This window comes from Falco rusticolus, chromosome 6, assembly GCF_015220075.1.
Source record: "Falco rusticolus isolate bFalRus1 chromosome 6, bFalRus1.pri, whole genome shotgun sequence".
In the NCBI taxonomy this organism is placed as follows: domain Eukaryota; kingdom Metazoa; phylum Chordata; class Aves; order Falconiformes; family Falconidae; genus Falco; species Falco rusticolus.
In genome coordinates this window covers 37560865-37573138 of record NC_051192.1, presented here as the reverse complement: position 1 = coordinate 37573138, position 12274 = coordinate 37560865, and the positions used below count along the sequence as shown (strand labels likewise).

The window sequence follows — 12274 nt, the reverse complement described above, 5'->3', positions numbered from 1 at the left end:
TTTCTTTCACAGATCTGTAATAAAACCATATTATGTTATTTTATTAATATAAGCTACCTTTGATAGGATGTAATTAACATGTGAAACAGGAAATAGAGACAAGTATTTATAGCCCGTGAAGAGTAAAATGTTAACAGAAAGTAATTGTGGAATAATTGTCATGAGCCTTAAAAGTGATATTTCTTGGTTTGTGATTTTTTTATTATTTTTTTTTTAAGTATCCAACAGTTGTGCATTTAGGTACATGACTTCAGAAGATAATTTCTAATTATTAAGGGAAACATCTTCTGAATTGGTATTTTGGATTGATTGTGTTTTCTTTTTACTTTGAGTTTTGTATTTTAAAAGGAAAACTTTCTGGAGCCATCTGTAAATGTTTGGGGGTTGGGAGGGGTTATTTTGTTGGGGTTTTTTTGTCATTGGAAGTAGCCTATTTTAAGTATCTGTGCTAATGTAAGAATTTCGTCCATTTAAAGTGCCTGTGTGTCTTCATTGTCTATAAAGGGAGATGGGGATGACTTAACACAGATAGACATGTGCGTTATAGGTGTTTGCATTTGAGCAGATGAATCCTATCCTATTTGCCATGCAGAACATGTGGTTGTTAGTGAGATGTGGAACTGAGTCAAAGCACTGCCTTCCATCCCAGCTAATCAGCTTGTGGATTTTTGCATGTATAACTGTATTGCTATAGTCCCATACCTTCAATTTTTTTATTCTTGGCTGTGTTTTTGTTACTTTATGATGTCTTTTTTCTGAAGAGCTATGTATTAAAAATAGAATTAATAATGATACAAATATGCAGTACAATTACCATGTCCTCGCTGTGCTTGTTGGGACATTGTCTATAGGTGCATGGGGTTACTATTGTGAATTCTGCATGTTTGTTTCTTTATGACTAGAGTTACTGAAAGGCAGTTCTAGAGATCTGCTTTTCCAGCACGCAGGTTTCTTTTGGTACAGACTAAACCAAGTGAAAGCTATGAAGTGTATAATTTCACGATGGTGTTTTTAATAGCTTACTTGATACCTCTCTGAAGCTTTCAAAGCAGTTTTAATGGTGCATTGTGTATGTGCTTTGTTTAAGGGGAGTGACAATGGATGTGGGTATGACCAAATTTGAGACAAAGACTAAAGTAATTACACTGATGGATGCTCCAGGCCACAAAGACTTCATTCCAAATATGATCACAGGAGCGGCACAGGTAGCGTTGGTCTAAAACTCTTTTTCCAATGGCATTATTATTTATAACTTAAATTGTTTTTCTTCTTTTAAAATCTAAGATGAAATGGAATTATGGTGCTGAGATACCTTTGATATTTTCATGAGTTTTCTAAACTTAAGAAAATGTTTAACTGTAAAGGCAGCTACTTTGCTTTTTTGGGATGTTAACTTTTTGGAGAAGAGTTTTATTAGGGAAGTAATTTGAATACTAAGTTCAGTTTGATAACATCAGAGTTGAGCCTTGAAAGCTATTCAAATGTGGCATATGTCTACTCAACAAGAAGCTCTGTGAAAGTGGTCCCGTAGATAAAGACTTTAAGTGGTTTTGAGCTTAAAGAGAAAAGCTTTGTGTCATGGTTTAACCCCAGCTGGCAACTGAGCACCACACAGCTGCTCAGTCACTCCACCTCTCCCCTGGTGGGGTGGGGAGGAGTATCAGGGAAAAAGGTGAGACTCGTAGGTTGAGATAGAATTCAATAATTGAAATAAAATTAAATATAATAATAATTGTAATGGAAATGAGAGAGAGGGAAAGAGAAATAATAGCCAAAAGGAGAGGGGGGAAAGAAAAAACAATACAATTGCTCACCACCTGCTGACAGATGCTCAGCCAGTCCCCAAGCAGCAGTCAGCAGGCCTAAGCCAGCTCCCCCCAGTTTATATACTGAGCATGACATTCTATGGTATGGAGTATCCCTTTGGCTAGTTTGGGTTACCTGTCCTGGCTGTGTCCCCTCCAAATTTCTTGTGACCCTCCAGCCTTCTCGGCGGCAGGGCCTCAGAAACTGGAAAGTCTTCGACTTGGTATAAACATTATTTAACAACAACTAAACCCATCAGTGTGTTATCAACATTATTCTCATACTGAATGTAAAACGCAGCATTGTACCAGCTACTGAAAAGAAAATTAACTCTATCCCAGCCAAAACCAGGACAATTTGGAGAGGTCAAACAAAAGGCATTCTTGTATTTAACAATGTATTTTATGTGGGATGAGAAAACATACTACAATGTTTATGCAGAAGTCATCTGTATTGCCAATAGGACTTTTGCAGAGAATACTTGCCACTTGTTTTAGGAACGGTAGGTAAAGTCAAAAGTACTGGGCACTACCCATTTAATTCAGTATGACACTTACCATTCTTATATAGGTTAGTTATTTAATTTATGGAAATAATAAAGGGGAGGGGAGAATAATGTGATTACATAAAATGTGTGAAATTTTTTCCACTTAAAGGCACCATTTTTATAATACTAGATTTGATTCTTCAAAGTAGAGATTAATAAAAAATTATTTTTTTCCCAAAACGAAGCTACTGTGTAGAGTTTTCTGCTTTGTGCATGTCATTACAGTGTAAAATGTGAATTTTAACTTAACATCTCAGTAAGAATGGGTACTGCTAGTATGATTTTACAGTAAAGAGAACTATACTGTAAGAAGACTAGCTTGCCCCAAATTCTGCTCTAGCTCTGAAGCAGAGCCTGAGTAAGAATTCAGACCTTGTGACCCAATGGTTAGGCTGCAGAACAGTCAGAAGTTTGGAAATTAGTGTAGAGCTTGTACAGTTATCTGTATTATGGAGCATATCTTGTAGGAAGTCCAGGATTTTTAAAATTAGAAATTGATCTTCAGTTTCAGAACAGTGGAATACACCAACTCAGCCATGCCATTTTCTTTAGAACTTTATTTTGAATTGGTTTGTCTTTTGGGGAAAAACTAATACAGGTAGAAGTGTTAAAAGAAGACCTGCAGATACACCAGCAGTTGTATCAGTTCAGCAGAAGATGGGGCTGGCCAAATAGCACTTGTTATCTCTGTGTTCCCTCAGCTCTCGAGATGGTGAGGGGCTGCTCTAGTCTGGAGCTCTTTAAGGAATCACTGAAACTTTGCAATTTTCGGTTGCCTGTTAAAGTAGTCTCAGTGCTGAAGCAGTGGGTGGAAGGAAAGCATATGTGGCAATGGCTCTGATGCCTTTTTATCATGGAGAATTCTGTTAGGAGGTGAATCCCCAACTGCTGTTATGCAAAATGCAAATCAGCCTTATCAGGGTCAGGATCTGGCCTTTGATACATATGGTTAATTCACGTAAGTCCCGAGGTATTTTTTTGTAATTTAGAAAATACAGGATGTCCTTTTTTGAGGGAGAAGTTTACCACATGTACTTCTGAGGCAGAGAGCTGTGGGGAAACTCATCCCTCATCCTTTCCCGTTCTCACACTTGGGCCGTCTCTGTATGAACTGTGAGGATTTCGTGTCTAGGACAAGGCAAGGGGAGTTCAGAGCCAGGACAGTGTGCTGTCTCTGTTCCTTCTTCTGGCACCCCGAAGCATAAGCATATAAGGAAAGGGAGAAAGTACCGCTTTTTCTCCTCTCTTTCCGTTATGTCCATCTCATCAGTCCTATTAAATTTTCTTAAACCTGCCTCTTGATAGCAGTATCTTTGTTGTTCGCATCTTGTTGCTGTTGCTTGGTACATGAAGGTGGTCTAACTGGCTGTTACCAAAGCAGGAAAAGTAAAAGAAGTATTAGCAGCATTTAAGGCTAATAGCAAAATCTGTGGTTTTCCCTGGGCTTACATGCTGACTTTTGTGCAGTGCTGTCGAGTCTCTGATACCTCTTTGCTCTTAATGCTGTGTGGCAGAGAGTTTGCCTAGAAGATAAAATAGGCTTACACGGTCTTTTCCATCGTGTGATTTTGGCATGCTCCAGTGTGTTGAGTGGACTGTGAAGCATCCACATCCAATATGCAGTTGACCAGTTGTCCCAGTTGTATAGTGAGGTGATTTATCTGTAATTTTTGCAGCTTCTCACTATGAAGTTTTTCAGACTGAGGCAGGGAGGCATAGACACTGTGCTCATACCCATTCTTAAACTTCTGGAGCACGGGCTGCATTTGTTTAGTTGAGGTCTGTGCAGCACATCCATAGTGGGTAGTTTGAAGAGGACAGGTTCCCAAAACCAAGAGTTGGCTTGTGTTTAACAGAAAATGGTGGTTTATGACATGAGATGACATAATGCCATAATACTCACCAAAGTGGGCATGACTGAGCAGCTCAAAATACATTTAAGGCACATGAGGATTCCTCCCATGTAAAGTACATTTGTATATTTATTTTTTTTTAATTTGTGAAACATTGCTGATGGGCATAATCTTGGTAAATATGTCAACCTCTTAACCACTTTTGATTGTATTGGTTTTTTTTAATCTAGGCTGATGTGGCTATTTTGGTTGTGGATGCTAGCAGAGGAGAGTTTGAAGCAGGGTTTGAGACAGGTGGACAAACACGAGAACATGGATTATTAGTGCGTTCTCTTGGAGTTACACAGCTAGCTGTTGCAGTCAATAAAATGGACCAGGTATGTGCTTATTTTTTTCATTTTCTGAAGGGCTTCCACCTAGGATCGTGGACCCTGAGTTTAAAGATCAGTATTGTAAAACTAATAACAAAGTATCATTTCTTTCTTTGATTCTCTGCTCTGTCTCTTGTGTTTAGACTTTACAATACTTCTTTTTTTTTTTTTTTTGGTTATGGTATATTTTCAAAGTACACAGAAGGATAGTTGTGGTGCTAAAATGTGTAGGGGTCCCTCTTGTACTTGTGAAGATCTTACATGAGCAGTTAACCCAGTGGTATCTGCAAGGGCATCTTGGTGGTCATTCAGTTCAAGACCTCAGGAGCTTTACTTAAAACTGTAAGGTGTGTTAAATATTACTAGTTGTGTTTTAGATTATTACTGTGTTATATATAATCTTGCTAAATCTGAATTTTATGTAAGTTTATTTAAAAAAAAAAGGATGCTGTTCAAAGACAGCTCAAACTAAAGGGGCTTGCAAGTTAATCAATGTGTTGCTTGCTATCAGTAATTGTTAATGTATATGTTCAACTGAATCCACCCAGAAGTCTTGTGTTTATGAATTCATTGGGTGCTGTGTGTGGAGAACACCTACTGATACTACATGTTGTGTACACACAGTTGATGACATGCAGCTGTATGTTTGAGTCATAGTTAAAAAACTGCTATTTTATTATAATCTGTTTTCTATTTTAGGTCAATTGGCAACAGGAAAGATTTCAGGAAATTACGAGTAAGCTTGGCCAATTTCTTAAGCAAGCTGGCTTTAAGGTAATACAGATTTCAGTGGTTGTTGCTTTGTTCAGGCATTTGGATAGGATAAGCTTTTCTTACAGTCAGGTTATTTATTTTTTTTTAGTCGCTTTCCTGCTACTACTATGTGTACATATTCTAGCATATTCCATTTCTTACTGGTAGGGTGTACACTGAGCCCTGGCTAAGGTTAGTCAGTTCTTCAGTGATCTGTCTGTCATCAGCTTTGTTTAGGTCTGTAGAATCTTCGGGGCACTCACCTTATTTGTAGTTTCTTGGAATTGTTGACTGCAAAGCAGAACAGACCAAGTATTATGTCTTAATGTTTAGTACTACAGGATCGACAGGAGAGTTTTATACCAGAGCAGGTGTCAAGTGTGGATTATGAACTCATAAGGACACTCTCCATTTGCCATTCCTGACCGTTCTTGTGTTTCCTCAGATCCAACTACTATCCATTTGGACTGGTTGTGGCCTTCCTGAAATCCAGCAATTCAAACTGAAGTTTTGCTTGTCAGATAGGGAATTTGAGTTTGTTACCTGAACTTGGTTTCTAGTAGTTAATGTTGCTATCATCACGTTTAAATATCGCCAACTCTTTGTTGGAGTACTGTGATCAGGCAAGAGGTAAACAGAGAGGAAATGGATCCCCCGAGTAGTCTGCCTTCTCCACGGGAAGTACAAATGTGCCAGTTGTTCTTTTATAGCTTAGATGTGTAACGTTTTAAAAATGCACCTCTTGTTTCTGCTAGAAGATCCTGTTGTTAATGTGTGCTTAACTTCTATTTGTTTTCTTAATTAGGAATCAGATGTGGCTTATATCCCAACAAGTGGCCTTGGTGGTGAAAATCTGGTCACAAGGGGTCAGTCAAGTGACCTCACACAGTGGTATAAAGGAAAATGTTTGTTAGAGCAAATTGGTGAGTGTAATTTTCCTCATTTAAAAATTAATATATCTTAGTCCTGTGTATGCCAAAACTTTTATTTTGGGGAAAGTGTGGGGCAAAACCTTTGGAATACAATGCAGTTGCTTTATCCCTAAGTGAGAAGTTACTGAATACAGAAATTCTAAAAGTTCTTGTCAATTTATTTGCAGATTCTTTCAAGCCACCACAGAGATCAGTGGATAAACCATTTAGGTTGTGTGTTGCTGATGTTTTTAAAGGTTGGTTGTTTTTATAGTTTTTTCACCATCATTTCACTGATATTTAACACAGGTGTTGAAAAATGATGTAAAAATAAGACTTAAAGTAGTAGCTCTATGTGTATCAGTAGTCTTGAACAGGAATATTAAGTTTCAAGCACTGTTCTTTGTTGAATTTTACACAGTGCTGCTGAAGGAAAAACATACTGGGAAAGAAATTGAGGAAGAAAATCTGCATGACCAGCTAATTGGCTATGTAATGAGTTGATGGTTTTGTGGGACAGAATTTGGGAGTTTCTCTCCCAAACTGGTTCCTGTTGCTTAAATTAATGTTTCTCAAACTTTCTACGTGTGTGACTTTGGTTTCTTTTACATTTCACTCTTAGATTTTAAGAGTTTGACTTGTTCCTTTTATGTTCATTGTTGTAGCTGTAAATAATGATACATTTCTTCTTTTTTGTATAAAAATTTGGGGAGTGGGAGGTAGAAGAAAAGGGTGGTAGTGGTCAGACTGTTATAACCAGCCAAGGATTTAATGAAAGGCAGCTAGCTATTCCCTAGCACGAATAGCGATATGGAAAGCAGCTATAACCAGTTCTTACTTCCATTGCCTGGAGAAAATAGACTGCCCTGAGCTCTTAAGGTTTTCATGGTAAACTTTTTTTTTTTTAGTTAAATGCATTTACATTTACAGGTAATTTAGGAAACATAAGGTTTGTAATGCTCATCCCACTTGAAACATTCTGTAGGACCCTTGAGAAAAATTGCAAACTAAGTGACAGCATGATTTGAAATGTTGTAAATATTTTTCTATTTTAAAATTCATATTTTAAAATAAACTTTGCTTTATATATAGGGTGTTTATAGGGGGAGTACAAACAAACCAGATCAAAATACTGATTTTTTTTAATTGGAAAAATCAGTTTTGTGCAATTTTCATGTGGGTGTTTGAGGAGACACTGGATGCTGTACATGCCCTGGGTTAGTTGACTTAATGTACTGAAGCCATAATGCTGAATATTGAAACTTTGCATGAGAATGTGACCGCTAGTTTCGTCATCTAGGTTGTCACTGCATGTTTTCTTTTCTTTTTTTTTTTTTTTTTAATAATTTTGTGAGCTGTGGGAAAGGGTGTTAGGATTGTTGATTGAGATCTTTTGAAGTATTATCATAACTTTTTTTGTTGCATCAATCATTTTGGTGTTGAACCAAGTTTCACAAAACGAGCAATTTTGACTAAATTTGTTCTGTGGAAAATATTTTTTTTTTTTTTTTTTTGCTAAAGTATGCAAAAAAAAAGTCATGGCTTTGGAAGGGACTCAATTTACATATACAGGGTTTATCACTAAATGTGGCCTTTTAGGTGTTTTTTTAGGCTATTTTTTTCTTGGCTTGTGATCTCAAATTGGATGTCAGCAGAGGAAGTATCTGCAGGTTACAAGTACATGAAGCAACAGTTGTTCTCAGCTCTGTTCCAGTGGCTGTGTGTGCTCGGGAGGAGCTGTCCATAGAAGTGTGTAAAAAGTGAGAGTGCTGAGTGTACTCTTGCGTAGTTTGGAAAACCCCTTTATTAAGGTTACCCACACATATGATTCATCAGCCTCAGCCTGATTTTAGCAGTTGTACTTCATAGCTCTCATAATATTCTGTGCAGGCAAGCTATCCCCTGATGCAAGAGATGCCTGTAAATTCCTTCATTGCTGCATCAGTCCCCAGTTACCATATGATAATGCTGTCTAGGGTATGACTTGACCTGACTTCAGGAAAGCCTTGTCCAGCAGCCAAATTCTGAGGACAAAGAACATGTCCTGGCAGAAGCAGAGTACCATGATACACAGAAATCCAGCTATTTTTTATGCCCCCGATTCTGTTCCCCACTATCCATTTTGTACTTGTGTTGATTTCATGGGGAGCTGAAGGAACTTGACACTTTGCAGGAAGCAATCAGTATGGGAGAGGGTGAAGCTTCAAACACCACACTGGTTTACCAAGCCAGAGCTGGTGGTGATGTGAAAAAAAGAAAAATTATTCTTGATTGTGCTTGGGAGTGGTTAGGAACCTGGAACCAGTTCTCGTCTCTGGTTGCCTGCAAGTTCTGGTTGCCTTTAAGGTTGCCTGCAACCTTCAGGTTCTGTTGTGTACCGTATTGAGGTCGTGTTTGTACCGTGACTTGGGGAGCAAGTAGCTGCTTCACCAGTTTTCTGTTCTTTTGACTTCTGATGTCATCTGTTAATTGACTACATTCATCTCACTTGCTGGAATGAATAGAGGAAGATCAGCTTGCAGGCATACTGCAATGCAACAGTACTTTCCCAGCTAGATAGATGCAAGCATTCATCAGTAAAATGGTGATGAATGCAAAAGAGCAAGTTGGTAGTATGTGACCTCAAGATTTGAGGTCAGTTTGCTCTTTTGAATTCAATTTTAAATTAAGCTTTTAAACTAATGTGACAGACAAAATAGTAAACTGTTTGCTTATCACAAAGTTCTAATGTTCAGCAAAAGGTATACTTGTTGTTTGTATGGATACTGAAAATGACATTGTAGAATCACTTTGTGAGATTCTTCTTAAACACACATGCAGACACGCTAAGGAGATGAGACATTTCTTAAAGTGTATGTGCTTAAATGTGCACGTGTAGCGTGTCTATTGAAAAGAACTGATGTATTGTTCACATAATGAAGAGACTATTAGAACGTTGAGGAAGAAAAACTTTGCAGATCTTTTAGATTCAGAAATATTTAAGTCATCCACAATTACAATAGCTCCTCATATTAAACAGGACCGATTCAATCTCTTGACTTTCCAGGACTAAAACTAATATGCAGACAGTATGTAGGATTCTGACTCAGTTAAATGGTAAATGGCATAGGAATTTGCACCTGTATGCATGAGAATTTTTGAGAGGTCTGTAGTATGTTTTTATCTATGTTTGAATGAGAAAGTATTGAATTAAATGAAATTGTTAGAAATTAAGGGGCTTAATGTAATATGGAAAAACTAAAAAATATTTCTTGATGTACCTACGTTTATGAAAAGAAGGATGTATCTCCCTTAGTTCTGAAAAACATAAGATCTAGAGGTTTTGAATTTAATGTTTCATTTTCGTTATGATGCGCAGCTGGCTAACTTGCAAGTACTGAACGCTCTACTTGGCTGTGTGTGGGGATTTGTATTAAAAACTTATGTATGCATTGCTGAAGGGCTAACTTGTGTTGGGAAACTGACCTTACTAAGAAGTTTTTTGAAATATTACTGCTGTGTTTATTACAGACCAAGGATCAGGATTTTGTGTGACTGGTAAAATAGAAGCAGGCTATATTCAGGTTGGGGAACGACTTCTGGCAATGCCTCCCAATGAAACTTGCACTGCAAAAGGTACAGTCTTCAGAAGTGTGTTTACTTTCAGGTCAATACTGGGCTAGAAGCAGTTACTGAAATGGTAACAGACTGTCAAATTGATACCAACTGTCAAACATAAAATGTGAAAGCATAAAACGAATTTCTTCAGATGTGACTGTGACTGTATAAATATGTCTATGAAGAGTATGTGAAATCTTGCATGTTTTTTTTTTTTCTTTTACCGTATCAGATATTCCAAATGTTACAGCCTCATGACTTTTTACAGGTTCTTCATAAAGCAATGTCAAAACATCTGAGTTACAGCAATGTCTATAAAAATAAGCAGTACAGGAATCATTAATATTCAGCTTTGCTGTGGAGTGTTACTTCTGTTAGGAAGTGTGAGGATGTTGAACAACCCTTAAAATTAATCTTACGAATTAATGTGAAAAAGCTTGAGAATTAAGTCTCTGCTGTTTGATGTTCATGAGATTTGTCACTGATCCTTTCATAATATTCAAACTTTCAGGATGCCATTGTTCTGAGCAGCTACAAAAGAGAAGAAAATTGGGTTTAAATTTCAATACCTTTGACTTCTGGAAAGAGGAATAGCTAAGTCAAGACATTAAATGTTTAGCTGTTTCCCGATTGCTGTCTTTAAACTGCAGAGCTGGTTTTGTTTCATATGCAAACACAAAGATAAAATTACGATTTTCCTACATTGACCAATGAATAAAAAATTAAGCCCTCAAAATAAATGAATAGGTTTCTGTATCTAACTATTTAGCCTGAATTCAGCAATGTGTCAGTTTATCTGTCCTGTTCTGTTCCGGAACCAGATCGTTCAATGCTAATTTGGGAAGCTCCTCAGTATGCCTCTGCTTTTCATGTGGTTGTATGCACATTGTCTGCATGCACAAGAATGTTAAAATAACACGGATGAATATGGGTATCAGACCACTGTAGTCACTCCTCTGTTTTGCAAGTGGAGGAAGTAGCATGGAAAAAGATGTATTTTGAGTATCCCCAGTGGTGCAATTCTATGGTTTTTCTTCTGTACTGTCTCTCATATGGGTGAAATGCAGGTGAAGGTTGGAGGCATGCGTTCATTAAGCATGTTAAATAACATTATCTCCTCTTTACATTAATCATACAATGTTTACTGAAGATAGCATGCACATTAGGATTCCTGTTTTTCATTTCAAGAGGTTCTTCTCACTTATTCTTTCTTAGTCTCACTTACTTATATTCATTCGTGAGAATGAAATGTGTATGTGAAATTATTACCAACACTGCTTAAAAATCAGTACTTAACATGCTTGTAGTTGAGTGATGCTTTCTGGCATGTTCTTGACAAGTGGTTTTGGGAACAGATTTGCAAATCAATAAATACAATCTCTAGTGAAATAGAATTAGATCCTATAAATGTATGCAGTATTTATAAAAAGTGGGGTTTTTCTCTTTTCTTCTTGGTGTCTTATCAGAAACCTCAGAATGTTAAGTCAGGAGCAGTTGATTTTGCCCTCACCCACCAGCCAGGTTATCTTTTAAAGGGATTAAAATACTTAAAAGTCAGAATTATTTTTTTTAAAGATGCTTTCTAATAGACGCAATGTCATGAACGAAAGGCATCAGTTACACTTTTTTATGAAAGAGTCAGCAAACCCACTTAAGGTAAATGAAAGTTGACATAATACCATTAAAGTATATGAAAGATGCGGTCTAGGGTGTGCGTGTGCCTGAAAGGAAGGGTGGGGCGATACAGAGATACTAGTACTACAGCATTTTCAGGACTGCGTCATCTGCACTGTGTGACAAGTGCCCGGTCCCTTCCTCTAGCTTAAATAAAGCCATGTTATTGTGCAGGGTGGGGTGAGAGAATAGTGAGTCCTTACCACGGGGGGAAAAAAGCTTCCTCAGTCTTCTGAGTTAAAAAGCTTTTACTCTCAACCCATTCATACTGAAAATTGATGAGTAATGGTTGATGAAGCACAAATGGCCCAAACAGAACTGTTTGTTTGTAGCTCAGAACCTAGGTACTTCACTGTGAGGTTCTGTTCTTACTCATTTCCAGGAATCACACTGCATGATGAACCAGTTGATTGGGCTGCAGCAGGAGATCACGTTAGTCTCACTTTGACCGGCATGGATATCATCAAAATCAAGTGAGCAAAACTGGGTTTCAGTCTAAGTAACGGTTTGTTTTTAATGAAAAGCTTTGTTAAAGTATTACACTTAACAATCGGCGGTTTACTTGAAGAATGATGTGGCTACCAGGATATTTAAAACCAAAGTGATGCATATCACCTGTCTTGCATGTACAAACGTTGGAAACATCTGCTACATGTACAACGGCAACCTCAGAATACTGTTAGTTTTCATACTTTTCCCCTAGTGCTGACACTGATAACTTTCAAAGCCTTTTTCCTTAAGACTTGTCCTTGGACGTTCTAA

General features: G+C 37.5%; 1 protein-coding gene across 5 annotated transcripts in view; it reads left to right on the top strand.

Moving 5' to 3' along the window:
* HBS1L (HBS1 like translational GTPase) overlaps nucleotides 1-12274 on the top strand; it is a 61030-nt gene that overhangs the window by 43849 nt on the left and 4907 nt on the right. For all 5 annotated transcript variants that reach the window (XM_037391341.1, XM_037391339.1, XM_037391340.1 and 2 more), the window contains 7 exons: nucleotides 1088-1205; nucleotides 4437-4583; nucleotides 5277-5351; nucleotides 6136-6253; nucleotides 6430-6498; nucleotides 9752-9856; nucleotides 11895-11985. In XM_037391341.1, the coding sequence (XP_037247238.1) occupies nucleotides 1088-1205; nucleotides 4437-4583; nucleotides 5277-5351; nucleotides 6136-6253; nucleotides 6430-6498; nucleotides 9752-9856; nucleotides 11895-11985 (723 nt within the window). The remainder of the gene's footprint in view (nucleotides 1-1087; nucleotides 1206-4436; nucleotides 4584-5276; nucleotides 5352-6135; nucleotides 6254-6429; nucleotides 6499-9751; nucleotides 9857-11894; nucleotides 11986-12274) is intronic.